The sequence below is a fragment of the Astatotilapia calliptera genome, chromosome 19 (assembly GCF_964374335.1).
Source record: "Astatotilapia calliptera chromosome 19, fAstCal68.1, whole genome shotgun sequence".
Taxonomy (NCBI): domain Eukaryota; kingdom Metazoa; phylum Chordata; class Actinopteri; order Cichliformes; family Cichlidae; genus Astatotilapia; species Astatotilapia calliptera.
This window is the reverse complement of record NC_137440.1, coordinates 12678463-12706379: the sequence shown is the minus strand read 5'-3', so window position 1 is coordinate 12706379 and position 27917 is coordinate 12678463. Positions and strand designations below refer to the sequence as shown.

Below are 27917 nucleotides of genomic sequence, written 5' to 3'. Positions count from 1 at the left end.
CTGGGAGAGAGAAATGGAGGAAAAGTTTGTAGACAGAAACACGACAACGAGAGAGAGAGACAGGGAGAGGAGGATTTGATTGTTTTATATCCCAGCACGCTCCATCATGCACGCGGCTGCTCCCAAAACCAGGATCACCCAATTCCCTGGATTTCCACCAACATTCACACAAATACCAAGTTTAGAATAAAAGAGTGTCGGGATTCGAGTTTGCTGCAGAGCAGAATTCATTCGAATCAAGATGCCGCATCTCAGAAATCACATGCTTTTTTCACATGCTGCAGAGAAGCAAAGCTTGTTGAAAGAGAAGCCGCCTTTATCCCCAACAGTTTCCCTTTTATGATGTGAAAAATGAGGCAACCTTTGTAAAAAAAAAAAGTATTCAGTTCACAGTGTGACAGCAGAATGCTTTGAATGAAAATGAAATTACACATTACGCTCTTGTTGTGGACATGTGGAGCCTTCCTATTGTCAAACATTTTCCTTTTCCACAAAAACTTCACTTCAATGATTATGACAAACGGTAATAAGCCGGGAGGTGGGCATGAAATGGTGGCGAGGACAATCAATTATTGTGAACGCCGACTTCCTCGCTGTGCCCCTGACCAAACCCCAACTACAGGCGCGCCCCCACCCCGCCCCCACCCGCTTTGGCCCCGTGCCTCGAGTTTAAACAACTTTTCTGCTTTGTTGAGGTGGCATCTGGTTGCCTATTTTCTTTCCTATCCTTTTATTTCCTGCCATTTTTTCAGAGGCATCTCAAGTTGCAGCGGCTAAAAGGAATGGCAGATGGCTGGAGTAACAGACACTCAGCCGCACAGTGGACACCAGCAGCATCCAGAGCCACGGCTCACAGAGAGGAGGCTGGGCCGTGGATGAAACGCTGGGTGTGGGTATTGTGAAGGGCTAGAGGGGAGGTGAGGCGGGGGGGGTCTGAACATGCATTCTCAAATCTGCATATGAATATAAAAAAAAGAAAAGAAAAAGGAAAAAAAAAAAAGAAAAAGGATCGGGTTTGGGTAAAAATGAGCAGGACGATTTCTGCATTCCCGTATTGTACTCATTCCTACAGTAAACTCTTGCAAAATGCATCTGCTGGAAAAACATACGACTATTAAAGGCAATCCAGTCAACACACCATTAAAGACGCGCTGCACTAAACAGTCATCACTACCACTGTGGCACTTAATGACTGCGGTTGCATCAGTTTCTAAATGATCTTCTTCACTGTATGGCCTTTTGTAAGAATTAATTTTCCAAGTAAGCTACTAAGTGGGGAAAAATAACACAGAGCCAGAAGAGGCTAATGTGTCATCATTATCGTGATTACAACCCAACACGTCCGCCCTATACTCGGTCAAAACGGCCGTACGCAGAGCTTCATTTCTGACGGAAAGAAGAGAGGAGAAGCAAAGGGAGAAAGAAAACAAAGAGACTCTTTAAATGGCCCCGCTATCCCATTGGTCCCCACTGCAGCAGTTCAAACAAGGCTTTAGATGACAAAGACGTCTTCCAGTGCGGCAGGTGTTAGTCTCAGAGTCTGCCCCAGGCAAACAGGCACACTCCAACAGGAGGAAATGACAGGGGTGGGGGCGGTGGGGGGGATTGAGGGAGGAAAAAAAAAAGGAAAGAAAGAAAAAAAGTGTTTGCTGGGGGAAGAGATAAAGGCGCGCCACATGCAGAAGCGAGGGCCAGAAGTGTAGCCGTATTGTTCATGCTGCTACTTAGTCAGGTGCTAATTGTCCCCACCGTGCATCACTCTCAATTACCAGCCTGGCCTAAACAGTAGGACATACCCCAAATAAACAGCCTGGTTTTTCTGTCCCTTTCCCTTTGTTAAAGCGCTCAGTAAATAAAGCTCGGTTAGTACTGAATGAAAAAGGAGAGGTTCGGGGAGGGGGAACAGCCAGGATGAGTGAACGAGGGAAGAGCAGGTAGGTAGGCAGGCTGCCGGAACCAAAACAAGCTTCCGGCCTCATTTGGGGGGCTTACCTTCACCACACACAGTATTTGGATCTTTAAGATATTTTTAATCTAAAAGGAGGGAAAAAAAAAAGAAAAAAAAAAGTAAAGCATCATGAGAGAAAGGACACAACCTTAATCACACTGCAGGAGGACACAACAACGCTGCTGAAAAGAAAACTCTCAGGCACAGAGGGAGGGACCTTCAGCCAGCGCGTGCGGTGTCGTGGTTAGCCGTTGCTGAAAGGCTTAAAGGTCAGAAAAGGTTAACTGATTTGTGTGATGAGTTAATCAACAAATGCCATTTTTTTCCCTCTACCTGACAAACTGGTTACTTGGAGTTTTTAAAAACTGAGACCATTTTGAAAAAAAAATCCCAAGCACGAATGGTGTTCAGTTCACATGGAAACAAGAGGCTGGAAAACATTTACCACCGATGTTACGAGCTGAGAGGGTTAGCATGAGAGAGGGAAAAGATGCCGGGGCACCTCGGAGGGTCAGGGGAGCTTTTATGTACTTTTACCCAGAGAGAAAAATGGGTTTTCTTGTGTGCAGTTAATCATTTTAAAAAGTAAAGCGAATGATCACAAAATGACAAAAACACTCAAAATGCAGCAAAACGGTGCAAGTTGTAACACACGGAGGGCGGAGTGGTGAGGATGGAGTCTTCGTCCGGGTGTGACAGACGGGCTAGCTCATGCAGGAAGCCGCGATGCTCGACTGAAGTTGTGGGGTGAGACGGGGGTTACATTCAGGAGCTGTGAGAATGAAGTTATGAAAGACAGACAAACCACCAAGGTGGAGGGCTCGGGTTGCATGCCTTACAGCAAACTGGCAAAACTGCAGGAGCGCTTCATTTAGCAATTAGTGTGCAGGGCTTAAAGTCAAACCCTGCTGCTAAATCAAGCGCAACCCTTAGTTATCTGACGATGGTGGGGTTCAGGGTGACCTAAACGAAGTGATAGATGTTAGCAAGCCGATGCCGGGCGTCATGCCTAGTATGGAGGAAGCAGGCAGAGTCTTACAGTCCAGTTTGGCCCAGGGGTACTCCATGTCCCAAACCATCCCCGGCCAACGCCTGCACGCTGTCATGGAGCATGAGTGACATGTTAGTGGCAGCAATGAGAGGCAGAGCAGGATGGGTGAACAGACAGATGGATAGACAAACTTGTGTATAAACAGACACACACACACAATCCTGCACAAAGGAAAAGCATAGGAGAGTGAGAGTGGTAGCACGTTTGAAAAGAATGAGGAGCAACATCAGCCAGCCATCACAGACACATTCAAGCTCTAAGCCTGGTGAGATGCATTAGACCTGAAGCGTCACACGTATCGTACTTTTTGAAATACAGCAAATGCAGTTGACAAATGAAACACATGAAATTGTGAGAGTTGTTGCTAATGACAAAAAGAGTGTGTACTGGTTGTAGCATCTACAATGTCATTAATTCCTGGATTTCACCGACAGTGACCGAAGAAATAATCTAACTTTAGAAAGCCTATTTAAAATGGATTTTATTTTAATCTCAACTTTAGTTTTGATAGGCTGGTTTATTCCTAGTGGAAGCCTGTAAATGACTCTTATTCTGAGTGTATTCCACGTGCAATATCCAAAACCTCATACAGTGCTACGCAAAAGTCTTCATTTACCTCTCATTGCTTAATGTTTCGCCAGACGTAGCAAATACAATACGAACTATAAGTCACATAGTGACCTACGAATCACTGTGTAAACACAGTGTTGTGTTTACACATAACAAGAAACTTAGTAATAACCAACTTTAAATCATGTCTTTAGAATTTTAAATTGGTTGCCTGTCACAAAACAATCTGGTAAAATAACAGTTTTACGGTGCAGTAAAAGCATACCCGGAGAGAAAAATCAAACAAAAACCACACCATCAGTCATGGACTGGCCTCCCCAGAGCCGCACCTCAGCATTACTGAGGCAGTGTGGGATCATCATGACAGAGAACAAAAAAAAAAAAATGCAGAAACATCCAAAGAAGAGCTTTGAATGTCCATCAGGAGGCCTGGAGAACATTTTCTGTGGACTACTTAAAGAAATTACAAGAAAGTGCCCAACAGAGTTCAGGCTGTGTTCAATAATAAAAGCAGTCATACCAATTATTAGAATTATTTTAGCTTAGGCATACAAAATCTAAAGACTTCTGCACAGTTCTGTAAGAAATTATTGTAGTATTTTTTTAGTATTTGTAGTATTATTGTAGTATTGTAGTATTGTAGTATTTTTATGCAAGTTTAAACAACACCTTTGTGTATATCCTTGTATTATTCTGTTGGCCTGTTTGCACAGTTTCTGGAGAAATGGGATATCGCTGCTCAGTGGGAGGCTGACACAATGACCTTGCAGACTTCATTATACTTCTGAGCTTCATGCATTGGCTGCAGCACACGTCTCATGCTGTGAAACATTATTCTCAGTTCTAGCTAACCTTTCTCAGACCGGCTCCAAAGCAATCTGGGAACCCTTTAACTCTGTTCGCTGGGTCAACAGTCATTTGGGGCTCTTCCAAAATAATCTGCAACAATAATCTTCCTCCACCGTTTATGATTTCCCATAGCTAAATTCTAATACATAGTTAAATCATGATCCTAAGATTGGAAGCAGACTCGACACGGAAACAGAGTTTCGGGTACCGAACGTTTTTCACCTGAAGGTGGTCAAAACAACCCGCGACTGAAATACTCGTCAGCATCAGCTGCTTTGAGCAATTAAAAATAATTCTCTCTGATTTTCACTCCTGTTTTTCTATATGCCCCTGCACGCTTGTTCAGCACCGAGGATGGAGGAGGTAAATTTTACACCCCTACACAGCAGTATGGTAATGTGTCTCACCACCTCCCGCCTGCCTGAATATCACACCTGAACATCTGAAGTCCGACACAGACATAAGACAGGCCAATTCCAACAAAAAAAAGAAGAAAGAAAAAGTAGACAGTTAATTTTCACATGCCCACATATGGCACAAAAATACAGCTTACACGGTAAACCTCGTTCAAAACATAAGCTCTGACAGATTCGATAATGACACGACGTCTGCGGAGTGGTGCTGTGGAGTGCTTTTCTTGTCAAAACAGAACGTGTGTCGAGATCCAATAGAGTGTAAAAGTGCAATCCTGTATTGATTTCAGTGCTGGCGCAGATCGATCGGTGCTGGTACAAGTAGGAAGAACAAGATAAGACACGTTTTCCATTCTATTCATCACAGGCTGATAAGAGTGCTGTGCTGACATCCGAGAGCTGCTGTTTGTTGGTCGGATCTCTTAAGTGTTGGTGAATGAGCTCATGAAGACATACACAAAGACACACACCCTGCAACTGCCATTTAAAAGGCTGCTTATATTCATAGGAAAGTAATTGCATGGAAGGATGCGGTTTGAAAAAAAAAAAGAAAAAGAGGAGATGTACAAAGTAGCGTGAGTGGGGCAGGAGGAAGTGGAAAAGTGTTTGAAGAAGAGCCTGGGCCCGTCGTTTGATATTCATCGGTGAGCGTGGGCTTGGAGTGGAGAGAGAGGGGGGGTGGGAGAGGAAAAAGGTTTGGACAGGTGTGTTTTGAAGGAAGAAGAGAGACTGAAACGCGGGGGGAAGAGATGATGAGGAAAAAGGGAAGAAGGCATGGGAGGAAAATACCCAAAGGTAATGAAGCAGGAGTGAGATGGAGAGACAGAAAGAGGTGGAGTGGAAAGAATGAGGAAGAGGACAGAATTGCAGTGTGGTTCATTTCTCACCTGTCCCACTCATTGGATATCCAGGGGAGGGGGAGAAAACCTGTGAGGCAAAGTCTTCAAAGGTCATGACCTCTCTATGGTTCTGAACAATGGCCTCCAAGTAGAGTGCCCGCTCCTCATAGCTGGTAAGGTCTTGTTAAGGGAAAGCACATAATGATAAACAGGAGAAAAAGCCTTTGATTCTCATAAGAGTTACATAAAAATATAAATTAATTTCTTGCAGATTTCAACAAACAAAAAATAAAGACAAATAACAGCCACATTTTTCTGGATGCGCCGCACACAAACAGTGCTGTGGGAGTGAGTGGCAGCTTTAGCGGGCAGGGCAGCTCCACCATCAGCAAAACCCAGCCAGAAGCAAAGATGGAACAATCAGCCATGCCACACCAACCCCAAAATGAGAATGCAGTCTCCACAATAATCATAAAGAAAGAAAGAAAGAATACATCACTACTGGCGTGATGCTCGAAAACTCTCCTCTCCTGTCCTCTCCCGCCTCTCATCCCTCTCTTCGCTCTAATAGAACCCCTGCTGCAGGCAGCATGTCTAGGACCACCCTCCCTGATGTGCTGCCTGCCACTTCTCCGTGCCATCAGGGGGAAAATTGGAGCCATTTGAAATTCAGAGTGACAAGCAGTGACTGGGGCCTGGGCAGCCAGCATGCAGGATGGATGGCTGGGTTTGAAATGAGAAAGCTCCAATAAATAAATAAATATATAAACAAATAAGCCCGCAAAAAGGCTGCTGGGTAGGGTGGAAAACATTCTGATGGCCATTATCATATCATTATCACAGATATATCATGTTGTGGAATGGCGGCAAGTGCTGGATGAAATATGGTGTAGTGAACTATTGGAGTAAAAAGGTCTATCTGGAGCCATAATGATCCTAAGTGCTGTGAGATACGTGTGTGTGTGTGTGTGTGTGTGTGTGTGTGTGTGTGTGTGTGTGTGTGTGTGTGTGTGTGTGTGTGTGTGTAGTCTGATTATTCTCAGCTGTCTGTTGTAGTCATGTTTCCTTCACAGACGACACCTGACAAATTGCTTGACAAATGCATACGCTCTCGCACTGAAACACACACGCGGAGCTCTCGCTGCTGAACGCCGACACCCTCCTCCCCCTCGTCTCATTATGATTGCCAGGGTGGAGTGACACCGGGCCGCTGCTGACGCCAAAGCTGTACCAGGCTGAGCTGAGATAGGCTGGACTGGGCTGAGAGGCTCTAGTCTGGGTTAGATAGATAGGACGAGACAGCTAGTGGGCAGGAGGCCTGCTGTGGGCACATGCCGCCACAGCAGGGGCCAACGCAGCCATGACCAATGGCTTTGAAGGGAACCGTAGCAAAGCGGGGATGACGGGCACCTGAGCCGGGACACACCAGAGGGTACGATGGCCAAGCTGCTGCGAGTCAGAAACGGACAGAGGGCAGAATAAGAGACAAGATAACAGGAAGTAAGTTCACTGACAAGCCACGACTTAATGTTTTTTCCCCCCAACATGCAGGAGATCATTAATAAATAAAATATACATGTTGCTCAAACACAAGAGAAGTTTACTTTGCTAAAAAAAAATGAAGCAGAAGCTTTACATAACCTCATTTGGACACTTGTCAGGACACAACACTAAGACATCCATTAAATTAAAAGCTCACAAAAATAAAGAAACGGGAAGATTAAAAATAAATATATTAAGTGTACGACCTGCCGACTATATGCTGCACCTAATTGCTTATTCTTTGCCAACACCTCCATTTAGGAAATGCAGAGCAGCATGACTTACGAAAAAGCACTTCGCCGTGAGCTTTGCATCTGTCTTCCTGTCATAGCCAGACATGCAACGTCACTGTTTTCTGTCACTTGTTTGAAACCGTGCTGGACAAAGAGTGGGTATCCCAGGCTCTGCTGCCATGGTAACTTGGGTCACAGCTCTGTGTGGTGGGTCATATCCAGGGTTTAGTGGATGACCGAGAGAAAGGATGTTTGTTAAAAAAAAAGAAAAAAAAAAAGAGCAAAATGTGTCCACATTTGAAGTGGCAAGTGGAGGGCAAAATATAGGAAAAAGACTGATTGAATGAGAAGAAACGAGAGAACTTAAAAGGACGCCGAGAAATGAAAAACAAGGAAGGATGGGGAGAGAGAACCTCAGCACAGCGTGGGTCAACAGAGCCATATGGCTGTCCATTATCAGAGATGCAGATGACTGCAGGCCTGTTATTGAGATTCCTAAAGCAAATATTTACTCCAGCTGGAGCAGACGCTCTCTCTGACTCTGACACACGCCTCTCCTCCACTACTTCCTTCCGCTGCCCTCTATCCAAGTTAGACAAATGGATTATACTGGGTGAGAGACAGAGAGAGAGAAAAAAAAAAAACTTCACAGAATAAAATGAAGGTAGATAGTACAGAATTATCAAGAGACGAGAGAAAATATGACAGAAGGAGGGGGAGAAAAACAGGTGGTGAGGGAGGGAGACTAATAAAAGGTATTCTGGGGATGAGTAAAAGCGAGAGCCATAATCAGCTCACTTAAGTAAATGTGAGATGCTATCTGCGGGTAAAAACAAAAAATTGTTGCACAGAAATCAGACCTGATGCACAGTGAGGGGTAATCTTGCCTTCACTCTCAGTTTTATGCTGGTCTCTAATTACTTAGGCATGGGCACAGCTTGTTCCCCTGCATATGCACAGACGCTGTTACCTCTATGCAGTATAGTAATCAGGGGACACATCCAGAACAATGATGCAAACGCCGTGTCCATGTTATGGACACCAAACCCGCAGACACTGACCTACTTTTAGTGGAAAAATAAGCTCCAGCTACAGTTGGTGAGTTCTTGGTAAATATTCATGTTTGTGAGACCGGGAAAGAGGACGGCAGCTTAGAAACCTTCATACTTCCTGAAAATGTTACCCGTTATGAAAGCCTTCCTGATGAACTGTATCACAGAAGGCTAAACCCCATATCCTGTGCCATAAAAAAAAAAAATCTCATAAAGCGAGGGATGAAATATAAAAAGGAAAATGCAGACAGGTCTACATTTCCACAGATGGAACGCAACTCAAGTCACCCGTGACATAACTGTCATTTACAGCTGAACAGGGAGGTCAAGAAAGACGAGCACGGGTGGGAGGAGAGTTTGCAGAACCACTTTGGGAATTTCCAAGGAACCCCTACGTTCCAAGCGGCTGCATTCTTATTAGGGAGAAGAAAGGAAAACCAATGTAATGTTTATGGAGCGTGGCAAACACTGGGATAGTAATGAGAAAAAAAACCTCCCAGGTTGGAGTTAATGTAAAACAACTTTAGTTAGGAGATGATATCTGGAGACATGGATGTGGTCGTTTTGGAGTTATGAGGGTGGGGTGGAAGTGGATGCTATAGAGAGAAAAGCCTATTAACTCCAACACTTTACACATTTGAGAAATGCTCCTTTTTCATCCTGTCCCCTGGCTGCCCTCTGCTTCTCTGTCATTACAGGTGACGAAGACCTGAACTTATAGCTAGCATGCAGCGAATCAGCGCAGGTGTGAAGCCAGAAACCTGCTACTCATACCTGTGTGAACATATGTGCATGCATATATGGAGCAACATACGTGTGTATGCATATGCATCTATGGGTGTGTGCACATATGTATACATATGCATGCATGCTGTCCAGATGGTGGGGGTAGCTCTGGGGAAATGGTAGGGGTCAAGCATCTTTGTGGATCAAAGCCAAGGTCAGGGCAGCTGCAGCGCCCCATGTTCAAGGTGAATGGAGGCCTCAGATGGCTCTTCATTAGCAGGCTGCTCCATCCCCGCTGGACCCCATCGGCCAACCGTCACCAGCCCTCATCATCATCATCTCTCCTCTTTTCTCTCTCCATCCATAGGGACCGGTCCTGAACACGCCTGTCCACTGGGATCCATTTTATACTGTGCGTAACCCCACCCAGCACATTCAGCCACATACACACGCTCACACACAGAGGTGTTTGTGCATAAGCAGGCACAACGCTCACGGTAGCACCCACCACCCATGCACTTTGTTCCCCAGAAGAGCTTGAGCTCTAAGCTGACCTCTGAACCTGTGCGTCTCTAGAGAGGAGCATCCTGACCATCCCAATCAGAATCTTTGTGTTCCTATGGCAAAAGTGGTCACACCACACCACACCACCGGCCTCCAACACACACTAAGCATCTTTCAAATACACAAAACCTTTGAACACTCAAGCACAGGGCCTTCAAGGATCATTATGCATCATGGCTTCAGGAAGTAGTCCTTTAGTAAAAAGGTATCACTGAGGCAAAATAAACAAGCAAATGTTCTGGATTCTAAACCCGTCTTTCACCTGCATCATTAACAGTAATCAGACAGTAAGGGTCAGAAGACCACAGAGAACCTGTTTGACCACTGGAGGCTGCTAATGTTAGGTCTGCAATTCTGAGAGCATTACAGTACAAGACAAAAAGATAAACTCTGCTTTTGCCTGATGAAGACCAAATAACGGTAGACACCTTGGGGTTAGATGACATAAAAGATAGGAGCAGCTTAAGGATTTGAAAATGTGAGGCCAATGCTTATGTGTTAAATCTGGATTCCTTTTAAAGGCCAGCAGGGTTGCAAAAAGAAGTCTAGAAGAAGACTTTGAGCACTTGGACTACATACGCTCCCGATCTTATCAAATGACACCGATTCTGAACATGTTGGTCTCTGAATACTGTTAAACAGACAATATTGCCACTGTGTCAGTGAGCTATAACCTCAGTTTCTCCTCCTCGTCCGGTTTCCAAACAAAAAACAAGAATGAAACTTCCAAAGTGCTCAGCTTGAGGTTTCAAACAGCACTACATACACTGACGTAAGTCATCATGGCTATGTCCATCTTTTATATACAGTCCAAATAATCATTAGCTGTACTAACCATGTATGGGGATTTCAGCAGCATGACCGGTTCAGACCTGGTGTGACTGAATGCTCCTGCTGAAAGCTTATTTTATTTCTATTAAACCATAAACATCTTTGTAAAAAGGAAACAACATCTGTGTTGTAAATACACTAATCAATAACAGGGACATCTTTAAGGATCTCCTTCAGTGTAGTTAGCTCTGGGGGGTATGGTTGATATCCAGTGTAAACACGTTCGTCAATTTCTGATTTCTCCCATGTGATCCTGCTCTTAATTTGTGTCACGACATTAAATATCCCTCATTTTTCATTACAGGATTTTGTTACAATGCTTCATTATATTTCATAGAGTTCAGACACAATACTGAACTCTGCAGTACACATTTAGCTTGTGTTTCTTCACCATCCCTTTTTTAACGAGTTGATGACCAGCTTTGCATTCGTAGAGAGCTACACGGGTTCTTCTCTGTGTCCAGATGACAATTGGTTGTTTTATTCTTTTTTTTGTCTTCTATTTCCTATTTGAACATTTTATTGTTCTGCTCTCTTTTAAACTGAACTGATTGAGACAGGCACACACAGCTAATCTGCTGATAAGGCAGGGTAGGGGGTCGAGGCCCAGATTAGGCAAAGCAGCATTATAAGGGTCTTAGGACACCCCATACTGACATTTCACTGCTTAAGCTCCATTTCTATCCACTTCTAAGTGACGGAAGTTGGATGATATGAGCAGGGCGGGCGACTTCCTCCTCTCCTTTTGTCAAAGGTGCATTAATCGGGTTTCAAACAGCGCTCCTCCGGAAGCTTGAATTGTCGTCATCTAATAAGGAAGTTTTCGCAACAGAAAGAGAGACAAAAAAAGATGAGTGCGCCAAGAAATAGTGGATAAACTTAAATTATTCCAGACATCAGAACTTTGAGATTTAGTCTCTCTGTGCTAATGAAAAACAACAACTCTCCAACCATGACATGATCCTGACATATGACACTTCACTGATTTTATGAATCCAGGGTTTCACCTAAAAAACACAAAAACAAAAAGGGGAAATAATCAAATACCTATTCAAAAATATTTTTGCCATGCGTGCGGACAAACCTACTGCTTAAGTCTCCACAGCAGCAGCCAAGGTTAATCCTGTTTGTAAAAGCACTGGTGGCAAAAAGGGGCTCTTGTAGTGAAGAGGGACAGTTTAGAGATGAGGTGAAGGGTGCCTCTAGGTGCTTGACCCCCCTCCTCTCTTAGCCCCACATCTGCCCATTAACCTGGACCAATCAGCTTGACCTTGGTGAGGAGAGGAGCTGAGGAGTAGCTCACAGTGCCATTGACTCCCAGCAGTCACATAATTGGGCTGTTAAGAGGAAAAGGATGTTTGGGGGGGGGGGGGGGGGGGGGGGGGGGTGTGTCTGGGTACAAACAGTATAAAAAAAGCAGATGTGGCCGCCATGCTTTTCATTCAAAGACACAGTAAACCACCTCCTCGTATCAAATGCACATTCACAGCAACATCACTGGATAGCACGCGGATAGGGTCCAATCCTGTGGATTAATTAGAAGGTTTAGTCCCTGCTTTGGTGGCGAGCTAAGAGGAAATGATGACTGCTATCAAAAGCGGACAATAAGACTCACTTTGATACAAGCTGTTGACACCAAATGCAGTAATGAATACAAGCCGGAGCAACATGAACAGGTTCAAATCATGAAGGAATTACAGTGCCATCTCCAGGAGGCATTGATATAGACAAACTGATTACTGCATATGGACAACCTGTCACTTGATACAGAAGAGGACACAAGAGGCAGAAAGGCAGGGGCACAGGGCAAACTACTGGTTGAACATCACAAATAAGGGCTATGACTATGGAGAAAGAAGAAGGTGGCAAGGAGGGCAAAAGGGAGGAGGAAAGATGGTAAAGAGGAAGGCAAGAAAGAGAGATAAAGGCGAGCAGGTGTTGATTGGAGAGAGGCCCGGCGTTGAGTGCCAGCGGTACCTGTTGTCACAGCGAGGGCTGAGGTGTGAAGCTCGTCTCAGCAGAGGCCCTCAGAGGTGTGAGGTGATTATGGGAAAACGGGGAGGAAGACAGACATTTAGATGGAAAGACACAGGGAGAAAAGGGGACAGAGAGAGTGAATGTGCCACTAAGGCTGGCTGCAGGAATAATGGCAGCATGGGAAGGAACAACAGATTAAGGTGGATAAAGTGAAAATGTGTATGGTATAGCGTATATGTGTGTCCATCTCCCACTTTATATATCAGCTACTCAGACCCTGGTGTCTCATTAAACAGCTGTGGCTGCAGAAAACGTCTGAATGTGTCACAGATGCGTTATTATGCTGTTTGTGGGTCCACTTTCTGGGTGAGTGTGGACTTGCAAAACATAAGAAGCTCAAGAGGAATAGCTGGTTTCAGAGAGTTTTAACAAGTAGCCCAATTAGTGGGTCCAAGAAATTGGAACTCTGAGGCCCCAGAGGAGTCAGGTCAAACAGTAAGCCAAGGTTAATGACACCTCCTGAGGGGCACGTTTCCCACAGCGAGAGCTTTCTAAGCTCCAACCTCCACACCTCTCTACCGTCCATCTGGCATTCGGACAGCAGGGTGGGGAGTTATGGCTGTGACATCACTCCTAACCTGTGACATCATCACTGCCCGTCAGTGATTTCACACGGGTTCGCCAAAGCTGCAGACAAAATCAGATGTCTGCTAGCTGGCATGACTGGGTTATTTACAAGCTGACTGGAGGAAGCAGACACCCATTTTCTCAAGTCTCCGGCAACCCACCGTTCCTCTGGGGGCCACTAAAAATCGATTTCCGCTGCAAAACAAATCATAAGAGCAGCACCTACACTAAGGTCAATGTTGACCCCTAAACTATGTTCGAACTGACTGATTGCCAGGGTTTCACAGAATATAAATGGCAGTGCAACAAGTCATCCTCACACACCAGAGACGTGGGTTAGCTCCAAGATACCTGGTGACATCATAATTTGTTGGCACATGGTTTGTTTAACATGACTGCCATCAAAGCCTGCTAGCCTTGTGTATTCAGATGAGCCGAGTCTGTAACCAATCTCTTTTTCAAAGGACTCTGGCCTGCATTGATGAGTCCTAACACAGCAGCCTTAGATGTGAAGCACAAAGGATCGACATGATTAATCAAACACAGACCCATTATAGCCAGACAGTCACACAGGCCTCCACTGTGTATTAACAGAAAGTCATAATAAGATGAGCTACAAAAGGCTGATAGGGATGAAGATTAACAGATACAGCTCTGAGTGGCTGGGTGAGAGTTTTCTTGGAAGGTCTCCTTTGTTAGCAACGATGGCCAGAGTGTCACGAATGTCTGCACCCTCTGGAAATGTTATTAGGTCAGGACAAAGGTGGGCATCCTGTGAGCTATCTGAGGTAAATATCTGTCATATTTTCCCCTCAGTTCCTGAAATTGTTCAAGAGAGAGAGGAAGCAAAAAGCATCTATCTGATCTCAATTTGAACTTTTAATAAAAAGTCAAAGATTAAACAGGGAAGGGCATGCTGAAATCCATATGAGGGCTTTAGCCTCTTCTCTCTTCCAACTTTCATGATGAAATTTGTAGCACGATGATTATCACGCTCACACGGTTTCTGCCCACCTGTACACACACCTCAAAGCACAGCAGTAATCAAAGTACCCTGATGTTCTATAATCTATTTGACACATCTGCAAAACCAACCTGACACTTAAATTGTCAGAGAAATGTGCCAACGCCGGGTCATGCCAAATGACTCTGATTTTCACCCTGCGATCACACAGCTCAGACAAGCACTGATGAAATATTAAAACAAAATGAACAGAGGCTTCTGCAATTTTAATGATGCTTGCGGTATGTGCGTCAGAAGACGAGTGATGCGTTAATGCCAAGCATCCCTTTCTGCCTCCCGGCCGAGGCATCCTACACATAAAGTCTCTTGCTCCTCCATTGCCCCCTCTGTGAAAGGTTCATTGGACCAATTAGGCTGCCTGGCCTCATGCAAAATGCCTGGCATTTAGGGAGAATGCTAATGATTAGCACTAGGTTACATATGATCACATCTGCGGTAAAAGCACTGGCAGAACAGGTTCATTACTGTGACTAGGGGCATAGTTTAATCAATGCCACCGCTGCTAGAATGAGTTATGAGATCTGGACTGTCGGGCCAATTATTAAAGAAAGAAAATACTAAACTGTCAAGTACATGATGCACATACTTTTTGATGCATGATAACTAAAGTCTGTCAAGTTTGTGCCAGTTAATCTCATGGACATGAAACATTTTTCTATCCCATCACAATCTGAAAAGCAACTTTGTAGTTGTGCACATTTACAGTAAATATCCAGATTCTGTAATGTGCAAGGACAAAACCTGGAATGGTGGATAACCTCAGGAGGAGGACAGCGAAGGAAGAATTATAGATGTACGCACTTAAAAAGAAAGTCGCACACAAAACCTTAGGAAAAAAGAAAATAGACTTCTACGATGGCAACAGCTTTTTCCTAATCCTCGCCCCTGGGCTATATTGTGCAGTCAAGCAGGCTATTACATGGCAACAATTAGGGGGGCTGGAGCCCAACACCTGGTCGTCTCCTATTCTGGTCCTTCAGTGGCAGCTGACTGTACAGTCTCACAGCCAGGTGGCTCTCCTTCAATGACATTAGCTAGTCACTCCAGGGTTAATCAGGAGCCTGCCATCATCCAGTGGGCATGCACAGAGCTCCATTCACAGTGGAAGCTTTTATAGGGAAAAGGGACGATGGAGACAATGTTGGTATAAAAACTTGTTCAACTGAAGATCTCTGGCAGAGACCGCACATAATCAAAACGAACTCGGGGGTGGCGTTCGTGCCCCTTGGATTCACGGCGCGAGTTCAGAGCTGCGTCTTGATTGGCTGAAGTGGAGTTTGCAGTACGTCCACTGTGCATCCTGCAGATTATAATGGACCTTTTCATGGGTGGACAAAAACAGATGGAGGAGCGGGAAGTGCTATACATCCACACAGACGGGTGATGATGTGGGGGGATGGAAACTGGATTTTGTCAGAGTCGGCAGATACAAAAACAAGTGGGTGTAGCTAGAGCAGTGCGGGCTATATCTGCCTGCACAAAGCCCCCTGGCTTGGAGATCTGAGGGTAAATAACACTCATTAGAATATGAAAAGCTATAGATTTGTACCCAAATCAGCTAGAGTCTCATCAATAGTAATTAGAAGATATACATAACTAATGAAGATGTGTACGCTACATTAAACAAAAAGGTACCAAGCGCTGCTGTGTATTTAAACACAGAATTAGGTAAGTGGATGTTTGAACACAAAACAAGAGCAAACAGGAAAATGATGAAAAAAAGCAATGCTAACCATGCACAGTAGGAATGGTGCTTTAAAGTTATACGGTATTTTTAAAGGAGATCCCACCACCCAAAATGTGTTCCGCGTGCTTTTACAACCAACAAAACCTTCTTTCTGTTCGACATCAAACTCTATTACAGCCTGTTGCAGTGGAGACGCAAAGGAAGATTTGGCCAATATTTCTCACCGCTTCCCTTTCAGCCACAGCCACCACTTGACAATGAAATACAGACTATCAGTATTAACACATCAAAGGCTGCTCCTCTAAGAAGAAACAGACGATGCACAGTGATGCACAGTTAAATGTTTTGTTTTTGTTATTGCTTTGTTTCCCTTGCCTGTCTGTCAATGCAGAACATTCCATTTAGTGCAAAAATGCAAATGCTGCAAGGCACAAGGACATCCTCTGAAAGAGAATAATGGCCACAGGCCAGCGGAAGAGCACACACTGCCTTTGAACCATTTAAAGAGGCATTAATGTGCAACTTATAAATAATCAAGCAATTCCTTCCTAAAACAGCCAATTAAGTCTGCAACATTAAAAGCAATGCAGCCTTATGGAAAAAAAAAAAAAAAAGAGCAATTCTGGTGTCTGAACAAAAAAAGGGAACTGAAAAATTAATGGCCATTTAGGGACAAAGGCCGCCAATAATGTCACAAGGTATCTTCACAAGAGTCTCCAAAACCCCCGTGCCAGATCAGAGAACGAGAGATTCCAGTGGAGAATGATGAGTGACATTTTGCTGACATTTCCCAGCAGCGCTCGATGCGTGGCTGTCTCAAGACGGTGTCAGAAATATCTATGGCTATGCTCAATGTGACACAGACGTTAAGGGATGCAGGTTCTTTCAGGGGACGGCCTCAGCTCTGGGGCCGGTGATGAGGAGCCTGGACCCAGGGAGATTGAATGGTAATCACTGGAGCACAGATAATAGATGATTGAAGGCTCTTTCTACGCCGCTGTTGGATTTCAATATCAGAGAGGCCCTAGAATTGGGATTCTTATCAGGGGCGGTGTGTCAAACAAAGGAGAGCTGAGCGTGAAAGATGGGGTCCAACTCAGGCACACGACCATGCCGATTAGCACAAGGATAAAAAAGGCCGCACAAACAAAAGAGGGCAGCTTTAGCTGGACAAAAGGCTGTTCACGAGACATGGAAGGAAGAAGGGACGTAAATGAAAAAAGAGAGGACTACTTGGTGGTAAAAGGAGGACAGGACAAGAGTTTTGCTGAGATGGTTGGAAGATGAATAGTGACAGAGCCAACTGTTAAAGAGTGTTCCAGATTCCCGGCTTCTGAAGACGAATGATGGACCAGCAGGGATGAAATGCAACGCACCCCGCCGCAACCCATTCATACACACCCAAACAAACACACACTCACACAGACTGACACGGTGGCACGAGGCTTCACATCTCTGCCAAGTCCATCACAAAAAACAAAACAAAAAACAACAAAATTATTCCCATTTATCCCCAGATTCCAAGCACTAAAGCTTGCCAGGAAAGCTCATTAACCCTCCCTTCAAGAACCCTGAAACAAAAGAGGGGGGGGGGAACAAAACATAACTAATCAATGAGAACGCACCCATTGAGAGTGGGTGGGTGGGTTGAGTGGGGGTGGGTTGAGGGGAGGGGGAGCAAGAACACGCATCCATTTGGATAACCTGAGAGGACTAACAGCTTTTGCTTTAGTGTTGCACTGCCTGGCTGTGGGGTGGAAAAAGAAAGTTCATTAATTAAACAGGGCTAGGGGTAACAGATGGAGTGGCTAGCTGGATGCTAATCACATAAAGCAGACACAGGTTTTTACACCCAAGCTAGCAGCGGCACACATCAATCACAATGAACATGTCTCAGTGTAGCTCGTAATAGGTCCAATCATGCGACCGGGGTCACAGCATCCTGACTATGCATCCTGTGCGTTATTAATGAGACGGTGATTGCATCAATGTTTCTATGCGTGATATTTTGTGAGAATATTTGCTCTTCTTTTTGGCTCGGAGGGCCATTCCCTTACATATAGTAGCCTATTTGAGATGAGGACTTTAGTCCTACATGATCAAGCATATGCAAACTATAATAAGAGGGAGGAGGACCATGTTGTCCTCTTTGATGGTTCAATCTGTGGGAATTTCTGCTATTAAGCACATTAGGAGAACTGGGAGGCTTTTCTCTAGAAGCACACAGTAGTAGAAAGATATTTTAAAATGACAAAGACAAAGAAATAGACTTCAAATCATTTTCCAGTTATCTAATAGTCAAATCATTTCAAATACAGAGTTTTTCTTCCATTTTTACCATCTGACATTCAGAATGTGGCACTTTTTATACACCACACAAGGAAAAATCCCTTGTACTGGAATTCAAATATATTGACCAGAAAATAATACTAATTTAGTCCAAAGAGCTGCCAAAAAGTACACAGAATCCTTCACACAACTGTAATGGTCTTTTTGGCATTCCTAACCCATTCCACAACGCCGAGATGGAGAAGAGACAGGGAAGGTGATCCCGCATAAAACCGGCTCTCACTTTGCCGCTAACAAACAGACAGATGTCAGACACGAACGCATAACAGACGGACGGGGGAGGAGGGCATGAGGGTGGGGGTTCAAGTTTAAAAATACACAGAGCGTGACATTCTTTGGGTTACACTAGGCTACGCAGTTTTCCACCACTGATACCTGAAAACACCACGGCTTTTTATTTGATAAACACTGCGCAAAAAAGTAAATAAATGAAAGCAACTGAAAAAATCCTGATAAGAAATAGACTTTTATACATGGTAATTAAATATCAATCAAAATGTGGAAAAATATCAGTGAGACCAGCAAGACGTCACAAAGGTTGCAGGGAGAGACAAAGATGAACAAATGCAGGACACCAAGCGTGATGATTTTAAAGCCCCGAAGCACAAGAGTGCAAAGCTAGCTGTATATACAAACACAAACTGATATACACCAACAGGCAGTTCTGACACCAGCAGTGTGTGTACGCTCTGACAGGCGGGGCTCTGGGGCCCTGCTGTTGGCTGTCTGGTTCCATGCCTGCTCTACCTGTGTTTAAAAGGGGGCGGCCCCCATGAAGCTCAGACCCCAGAGTGTAGGCTGTGCTAGGCCCCCAGGGCTTTCAGGGTGTGGGTGCCGCACAGTGTACGCCTTTTGTTACAGGCTGGGTGGCAAGAGGAGGAGGAACTAATGTGTGTTGGGGGGGCAGGAAAAAAATGAGTAATGCTATGAGTCATTCTGCATTAGCAGCAGGGAGAGGGAGATGGGGAGAGGGAGTAGATGAGAGGGGGTGAAGAGAGAGAATACTTTTGCATGTTGTATGAAGCTAGACGCCATATGCCATCCGAGCTGGGCTGCCTCCTGAGTCAGGGCTCTCTGTTTGACAGGCCTGTGCTTGCCCCCTCCAAACCCCCAAAGCTACACCCCTTCTTCCCCAACCAACACCCTCCTCCTCTAGGCCTTCTCGGCTCCAGCAATGGGCTTGGCAATTGCTTTGGTCGTGCATGGACTGCGCTCTGTTCATGTGTGTGTGTTTATTAGGAGGGGGGTACTCAGTGATCTGAACACATCGGACATTGTCGTGAGTCCCGGCAGGAACAGCTGGTCAGCTGGAGAGAGGAGTGGGAGGGAGCAGGGATAAGAAGGGGGAAGAGATGGGAGGCAGTGCGCTACACTGATAATGGGATTAGGTTAAAACATTCAGTTGGGGAGAGCCCCCTCCTCTCTTTGCAGCCCCCTGAAATAATGTGTAAACTCTCAACCACCCTATCAAAGCCAATGCCAGCCTCCGCCCAAACTTAGCCCTGCCAACTCCAAGCAGGGACACTTTAAGTCCAAACTAGCCCCTCACCCAACTCCAGCTACCTACTCATCCAACAGCAGCCAACCGCCTCCGACTAAACGGTTCGCATCCAGTAATAACAATATGCTGACAATCACTTGTCATAAATCATGCAACAAGTCAAGCTGTCCAACTCCCGCTGCAAAAGTTACTGCAGATTACAAATTACTTTTAGTTGGTCAGCCCCGCTTCCAGTGAACAGGAAGTTGGCTATACTCACATCAGCTCAGACCATTACATGAATCCAGCTTATAATGACTAGCTTGGCGTCTCACTGTGCCCAGTCAAGCACTGTGCTCCATAGTGATATAGACTGCTGAGTATTATCCATGAGTCTGCCAACAGTTATGGCACAACAGCTGGCAAATTAGACCTATCAACGATGCTAAATAATTCATGAGAGACAACACTAACATGGCAGATCCTATTCATGACACCCTATCATGCATACAGGCGCACTTTCATCTCCGCTAGGTGAAGAATCTTACAGTATACAAAAGAACATGCTGTCGTGAGACAAAGACGCGATGAGACCGGGACAATAACTTGCTCAGAAGGGGTGTGAGAATGTGTCACGGTCAATGCGGCGACTGTACTAATTATGACGGCGTGTGGGGATGCAGAAACGGCACACAAAAGCAGTGCATGCAGAATATCATATCCATTGTGTTTTCAGCATACAGCCGTTGCAAAGATGTACATCTTGTTTCCAGCAGTGGAGCTGGGGGACTGCAGATATGCTCACATGAGCCTGTGAGGGAACATGACAGAGTTAAGCAGCTTTTTGGGTTCCACTGAAAGGATCAAGCCTTCCTCTCCTCTTCCTGCTGCTGCACACACACACACACACACATGCACACACACGCTACCTAAAAGCCTGGCTCGCATGACTGGCGATGGGCAGAAACAGATTATGGTTATTGATCGCTGCCTGGAGATGGATCTGTGTGTGTGTTTACTTGTGTGTCAGAGCAAAGGATGGGGACTAAGGGCAGTGTGCAAAAGCTATTGATTCTGTCCAATAGGAAGGCTATGCCTCTGAATCAAGGTCAGTTTTGCATTGTCTCACCTATTAGTAACTTGCCATCACCCCACACACAGACACACACACACTTCACCTTTAACAATACCCCATCACAAAGAGTGATGGATGGCACATCAAACTCAAGTGCTTGTTGAAGAGTGAAATGAATCCCACCTTCTGGATGACGACATTATTCTATACTGACAGTATGAAGGATCTTTCTCATACAGTAAATGGCAGCAGGCAGTGCAGTGGCAGGTTTGGTCCACGTGTCACTAACAAACTAATTGCTGTTTTTGGTTTTAAGCTTCTTACATTTGCAAGGGAGGGCCCGATTAACATCCATGTTTCACAGAAGTCTGTAAAAACAAATGTTGTTACATTTAATTCAAAGTTGTTTTTGATTGAACATTTTGTGGTCTCAAGTATTCAAAATGCAGCCGCGAATGGCCAACAATACACTTAGAACACAAAGCCAGAGCAGCTGCATTTCCTATCAGCCATATAAATAATAAATGATACATTATGAGTTGTCTGTGAGAGTCTTGTGATATGTTGCCTATGAGGCCAAGGTTGTGTCCTGGCAGAGGAAAATGACACAAATCGCAAATGACACCGATGGCTGTACGTGACACGACAAGGCATATGCAACTGCACAGATTTGACAAAATCATGTGGGCAGAAAAAGGACGAGAGAGCAAAGCCATATGAGAAAGACAGAAAGCTGCCAAGAGGTAGTATCCTTTTGAAAAACACTCCTGTAGCCCATCTGTGTGTATTTTCAGAAAATGTTGCTGGTGGTCATTTTTCAATATCAAATCCTATTAGCTCGAGAGATTCTGTGAGCGTTGCAGCAGACTGCTGGAGTCCTCTAGATCCCTGTGACGGCGCGAGAGAGGGGGCTGCAGAGCCATACTGGCCTTTTATCTGGACACACAGGGGTTATATAGCTTCTCTTTGAAGAAATATTCAACTAATTACCTTGGAGAGTGGCCTCACAGGCAGAGAGCAGGCTGTGAATTGTAAAGGCATTGTGAAGGGGTAAACTAAGGATGAGGATTTTCATCAAAAAAAAAAAAAAAAAAAAAGAGTTTCAGGTCATTGTTCCAACCTGTGAAAGATAAAGGGCTGCAATATCCTGAGAAGATGGAAGAACTGAAACGACCGGAGAGGGAAAAATGCAAAAGGCTGGAGTGGCGTAACAGTAAAAGCAATGTTGAAATCAAAGCATCTGAAAGAGCAACTCCACCTGGCTACCAACGCACTGTTTCTTTTACGATCAGAACCACTGCGGGACGTTGCACCAGTGCGCTCTGACGTTCTCTTAAAATATCAAATCTCAAGTTGTCACTTTTCATACAGCACCAAACATTCATTAGCTTAAAGTTTTGCCTCTGTGCTCACGAGCTCTCTGGCTAGGCAGACATGCAGATACTCATTTTGGCCGTGTGCTCCGCCTGGCACTTTCATTCATCTCCTCTGGTGGAGTGTGCGAGGCCTGGCAGCCGATCGGTGCCAGAACTCCAGAGGCAGCGCTTATCTCCTCTCATAGATCATGCCTTTGTGCTGAACTGATTCTGTGCTAAGGAATGCCAGGTGAGGCTTTAGTGTCCCAGTACGGCCCTCTTACTGCAGCAGCACCACCCCCCTTTTAAAAAAAACACAAAAAACAAAAATCCCTTCGGCTTCCCCAGTCCCTCAGGCTTCCAGAGCCAGGCAGGCCTGTGGACGGCCCCCCTCTGGCACTGAGAATCACACTGGGCTAATTCACTTGGCGTCGGGTAACAGACATCTGTCACTCAGGATACCCCCGGGGACTTTCAGACAAGGCCCGATATTGGGGTGGGGGGGCCAAGCTATGTGATGCACTGTGAAATGCATACAGACACACACATACTTGCACACACCCTACACTGTGAGCGGTGCAGCACGATGACAGACCAAAAGCCCTTTGTGAGTAATAGTCATCCACACAGAGTCTGAAAACAAGTTTAGAAATTATGCATACATCCTCAATCCAAATAAAACCTCCTTGGGAGAGGTTTCTATAGCAACTGCCAGAGGGGCAGTGTGGTTCTGGTGAGGCGGTGGCGCACACGCTGTCCGAGTAGGAGCGGGACGTTAAGGGAGATCAGGTTTCCCCCTCCAGGGGCCATCCCAACTCTGCCCCCCCAATCTCACCCTCCCACCCCTCCCTCGACTCTGTGCTGCTGGTATTCACATGCTAATTCATCTCCACTGGTAATTACACTCTCTTTAAACCAACTGACAACTACAGCTGGAGTCAGGCTCTTAACGGCACACAGTTGGATGGATGGGTGTAGGGATGAGAGCAGTGTGTGAGTGTATGCACTTGTATACATTTGTTGATGGGGCTTTTATTTTGGTTCTTCTCGTCCGCCATAAAACGGTAGTGATAGATGATGACACATTATCTGTTCTCTTACCCAAAACAGCCCCGCAACCTCCCGTGTTGCTCCAGGCTGTGAAACAGCCTAGGCCTAATAGTTGTATGTAAATCAGGTAGCTCATAAAGATCAGTGTCTGCACTCAGCTGTGTACTTTGGCTAACATGGAAAGCACACCACATGTTCCAGTGAATCCACTCCAATGTGGTGGCTTGTCATGTTGGAAATTTAATCTCAGTGATGTTTTATTTACATCTAATTGAAATATTTCAAAATCGTTGCTAATAAACTTAGCAGTCTGAGCTCTCTGAGTAACCACTGCCTCATCTTTTAAAAGTGTCACACTCATCTGAGGAGCTGTACCTGTGTGAGAGAGGAAGTAAAGCAGAAGCCTTGAGGAAAAAAGGATACAAGCTCTGGTAGAGAGTCAGCCGGGACTTGACAGCTCTGCTGGCATTGATACAGGTAGCCCGTACTAAACTTGGCAGCAGCATTCCAGTGACGATAGCGCCATTAAACAGAGGGCCAAAGAAGGGAACCTGAGGAAGTCAAGAAAGAAACAAAGAAATTAGACAAGTCGATAATAAAACTCAAATTTTAGTGCGGATCCTGTTTTTGCATGTGCAAGTACTTAAGAGACACATTTTTTGTTTAAAAACAAAACAAAAAACCCTCCATCTGTTTAGGGGAAGGGTTCAAGTTGAAATTGGATTTTGCCTAACTCTGCATGACAACCACACATATCTTATGCGAATCAATGTTAGGTAAATGAAATTAAAATGACAATCAATACTATACAATGCCCTCATATTGAGCTATTTAATACAAAGGGGCAGAATGAATTTCAAGAATAGCGTGTGTGTGTGTGTGTGTGTGTGTGTGTGTACGCGTCTGTTCATGCATATTGGAAGGGGGCCCTTAATCACTGAAGCTCAATAGTCACTGACCTGGAAGTTGACGTGAACGTCAAAGTCTTTCCAAAGGCCCTGCTGTCCTCAACTTGGCACTCGACCAGCCAAATTAAACAACAAAATGATATATAACACCAGTGATACAGAATAATTAGCTAAATCGTGTGATGGAAACCTGAAGTTATACTATAAATACTCCAGTATCAGACATCTGAGTAGATGGTTTTACATGTTTTTTAATTTAGAGGAACTCTCCGATAAAAATGTTTATTTTTTCACGATTGGCCTCGGCACTGCAGCGGCAGCTCTTCTTCTGACCTTCACCCAATGAAAAAGGCTTCCTGTGGCAGAAACTCTTTTTTTTATTATGATCTTTAACAACTGTAGTTTTTCAGCTTCATTCCAATTCCTCTTTGTGCAGCTCCCCGACAGAAAAACTGAAATAAAAGCTTCCTGCACAAAGGGTTAGTGTTTTCAGAGGTTATCTGGAATAGGCCCTCCATGAACATGAGTGGGCCTGGAGTAGCACTGAGGAAAACATATGGATGCAAGTCGACTAGTGTATGACTCATGAATGATAAAAGCAGTTCCCTTTCAGTCGATTCACTCGGTACAACACATAAGTATGGGATATCACGCCCTCGCGTGTCCTGGCTGAAGAAACCTTTATTCACGCCTTTACGGCAGATGACGTGTGATGACACGCGCAAGGCCCCGCCCGCACATATAGCCGCTGTCATCACCGTCATCCCTCAGTTCTTACGCTCTTCACCTCGCTGAGAACACCTCTGCTGAGTTGGGCTAGCTAGCTACTGCTAGTTAGCTCCGTTGTCTGCCAACTTGAACCTAGCTTAACTGCCCCTGTTGGTGTTAGCCTCCACCGCCCAGCTGGTGCGTAGGCTGCCCGCGGAGCGCTATTTTCAAGTTTTTCTTGTGCAGCGTTTCGCTTTGCGTTTTGGGAATGGACTCCAAACCGAAGCGAGCAAAGCAGAAATCTTCTGTTCGCCCCTGTCCTCAGGGATGTGGTTTCTCTTTGCACGACAGCGACCAGCACGATGCCTGCCCTGTCTGCCTGGGGATCGTCCACGCTAGGAGAGCGTTGACGGAGCCCGAAGCTTGTGCGTTTTGTCGCCAGCTCCGACGCTCGACCCTGGAAAGACGGGTGACGTTTGTGGAAAGAGTGCTGGGACGCTCGGCTGTCGCACGGCATGACCCTCTTCTTTCCGAGTCTGGAGCCCCGGCTTCGTCCGAGTCCGAAGACGAAAATTTTCAGGTCGATGTCCCCGCGATTAGCTGGGCTGACCACATGGAATACGTTGACGGGTTAGCCGATGACGGACCGGAACCATGCAGGAGCGCTGACGGGCTTCAGCCTGGGTTGAAGCCCGCCAGCGCTCCCCAGGAAGACGATGACGTGCTGGACATCGGCCTGGACATCCATGGTTTGTCGGAGGATGAGCAGGAGAGCTCATTGTCGACCCAGTATGCCGCCGCTGCTGCGCCGGTCGGCCACGATGACACCTCTCTTTTCTCCCTGTTTCGCCGTGCCGCTGAGAAGCTGCAGGTGGACTGGCCCTCTCCTCCACCAGCTCGGAAGCCGTCGCGGTTTGCGGGTTTTTTCCTTCCACCGGAGCCCGCAACGGCCAAAAACTGCCTCCCCATGTTCCCAGACTTTCTCTGCGAGCTAACAGCGTCATGGGACAAACCTCTGTCTACCCGCGTCACTGTGCCCGGCTATGGACAGTACATGGAATTGGACGGCGCCGAGGGAGCTGGTTTAGCTAACCCACCCCCTATGGAGCCGTCTCTGGCTGCTTATCTGGCCCCGTCCCATAACCATGGTGTCGGTGGCCCCGCAACTCTGCCGTCCAAGCACTGCAGATTCTCGGCCTCGCAGCTGGAGAAGATTTATCGGGCTCAGGCCGGCACCGCTCGAGCCATGAGCTCCGTCACCATGCTCCAGACGTACCAAGCAATGTGCCTGGCGGAGCTTGGATCGCTGGTTCCGGAGGACAGCCCGCTGTCACCTCTTCTTAACGAGGTTAGAGTCACCACGGATTACATCCTCCGTGCGTCTCGCTGTGCAGCGCTCTCCCTGGGCAGAGGGATGGCTTCGACAGTGGTGGCGCAGAGGCACCTGTGGCTGACCCTCTCCGACGTCCCTGATAGAGACAGAGCTGTGTATCTGGACGCACCAGTGTCTGCGGCTGGGTTATTCGGACATTCACTTGAAGCCATTCAGGCTAGATTCGATCTGAGGAAGAAGCAGACGGAAGCTCTGCGCGACATCATCCCCAGACGCCAGCCCCAGCCCAAGCCCACTGCTAGCTCTCACAGGCCCGCCGCTCCTCTGACAGCTGGCAAGAGACCGGCGCCCACTGCTGGAGTGGGAGGGCCGCCGGCGAGAGCACGTACTCCGGCCCGAGCTCCACGCCAGTCGGCCTGGGGCAAAGGCCCTCCCCCGGGCCCCCGACGGGACCCGACGCCCAGGAGGAAGAAGCCTCAGCCCTCCTAGCTGTGATTGCGAGTGGGGAAGGGATCCGGCAGCAGGGAGACGCTGCTCTTACCCCTCTGTTGCCGCACAAGAGGTGCCGCTTAAGTTCTGTTCAGGTTGTCAGCCCCAGAAGGCGCTGCACTTCCCTATCGCGGTCTCCCAAGCACATAACCTCTGCACACGGTTCAGATGTGTTGAATGTTCAAGCGACCACATCGAGTGTTCCCGCTGTTTTTCATTGTTATGCCCCGGAAAAGGTGCACCCAACAAAATGTATAAATGTACATGTTCCCATGTTGCAATCAATAAAGAGTGTGGTTTACTCTCAAACAATCTCAAATGCTCAACCTGCAGGCGAAATGAGCCAGGTCAGGCAGGGGATGCAGTCCCCTGCAGACACACTGGGGGGCGACGGCGCCCCGCCGTCAGTGCTGCAGGCCAGCCGGCTGGCTGCTCACTTCCCTCAGTGGCGCGCTTGCGCCCCCTCTCCGTGGGTGCTGCAAACCGTTGCCATGGGTTACCGGTTGCAGTTCCGGGTCAAGCCGCCTCGTTTCCAAAGAGTCGTGAACACGATTGTCAACCCCGAGGCAGCCTTGGTACTCAGAGAGTAAATACAGGCGCTATTATAGAAGAGAGCAATACGGGTGGTCCCCGCTTCGGAGACGGACAAAGGTTGGTACAGCCGTTATTTTGTCATTCCGAAGAAAGGGGGAGGGCTTCGTCCCATCCTCGACCTGCGAGTCTTGAACACGTACCTGCGAACGTACAGGTTCAAGATGCTAACACTCAGACAGCTCCTGAGTGCAGTCGGCCCGGGAGATTGGTTTGCGACAATCGATCTAACAGATGCTTATTTTCATGTCGCTATACACCCGAAACACAGGCAGTTTCTGAGGTTTGCATTCGAGGGCGTAGCCTACGAATACCTAGTGCTGCCGTTCGGGCTGTCGCTCGCTCCCCGCACCTTTACGAAATGTGCCGAGGCAGCGCTAGCGCCCCTCAGGAAGAGGGGCATCCGCATCTTGGCCTACCTGGACGACTGGGCTCTCGTGGCTTGCTCCAGAGAACAGGCGGAGACGCAGCTGTCGCGGGTTCTGTCACACATTCAGACACTGGGGTTCTCTGTGAACTTTCAGAAGAGCTCGCTAATCCCAGGTCAACAGATCGCTTTTCTCGGTCTGGAAATATGCTCTCTTTCCAGCCGCGCATGGTTGTCAGAGCACAGAGTGGCCGCGTTTCATCGCTGCCTCGCTCAATT

At 46.4% G+C, this 27917-nt stretch overlaps 1 protein-coding gene across 6 annotated transcripts in view; it reads right to left on the bottom strand.

Moving 5' to 3' along the window:
* Positions 1-27917, bottom strand: part of ralgapa2 (Ral GTPase activating protein catalytic subunit alpha 2) — a 102276-nt gene that overhangs the window by 1118 nt on the left and 73241 nt on the right. For 3 of the 6 annotated variants that reach the window (XM_026152492.2, XM_026152496.2, XM_026152494.2), the window contains 3 exons: positions 23666-23793; positions 5719-5840; positions 2988-3047 (listed from right to left, as the gene is read on the bottom strand). In XM_026152492.2, coding sequence (XP_026008277.2) covers positions 2988-3047; positions 5719-5840; positions 23666-23793 — 310 coding nt within the window. Of the gene's footprint in view, positions 1-1992; positions 2035-2987; positions 3048-5718; positions 5841-23665; positions 23794-27917 lie in introns of all 6 variants that reach the window. The other 3 variants (XM_026152495.2, XM_026152497.2, XM_026152493.2) reach the window with 3 other exon arrangements.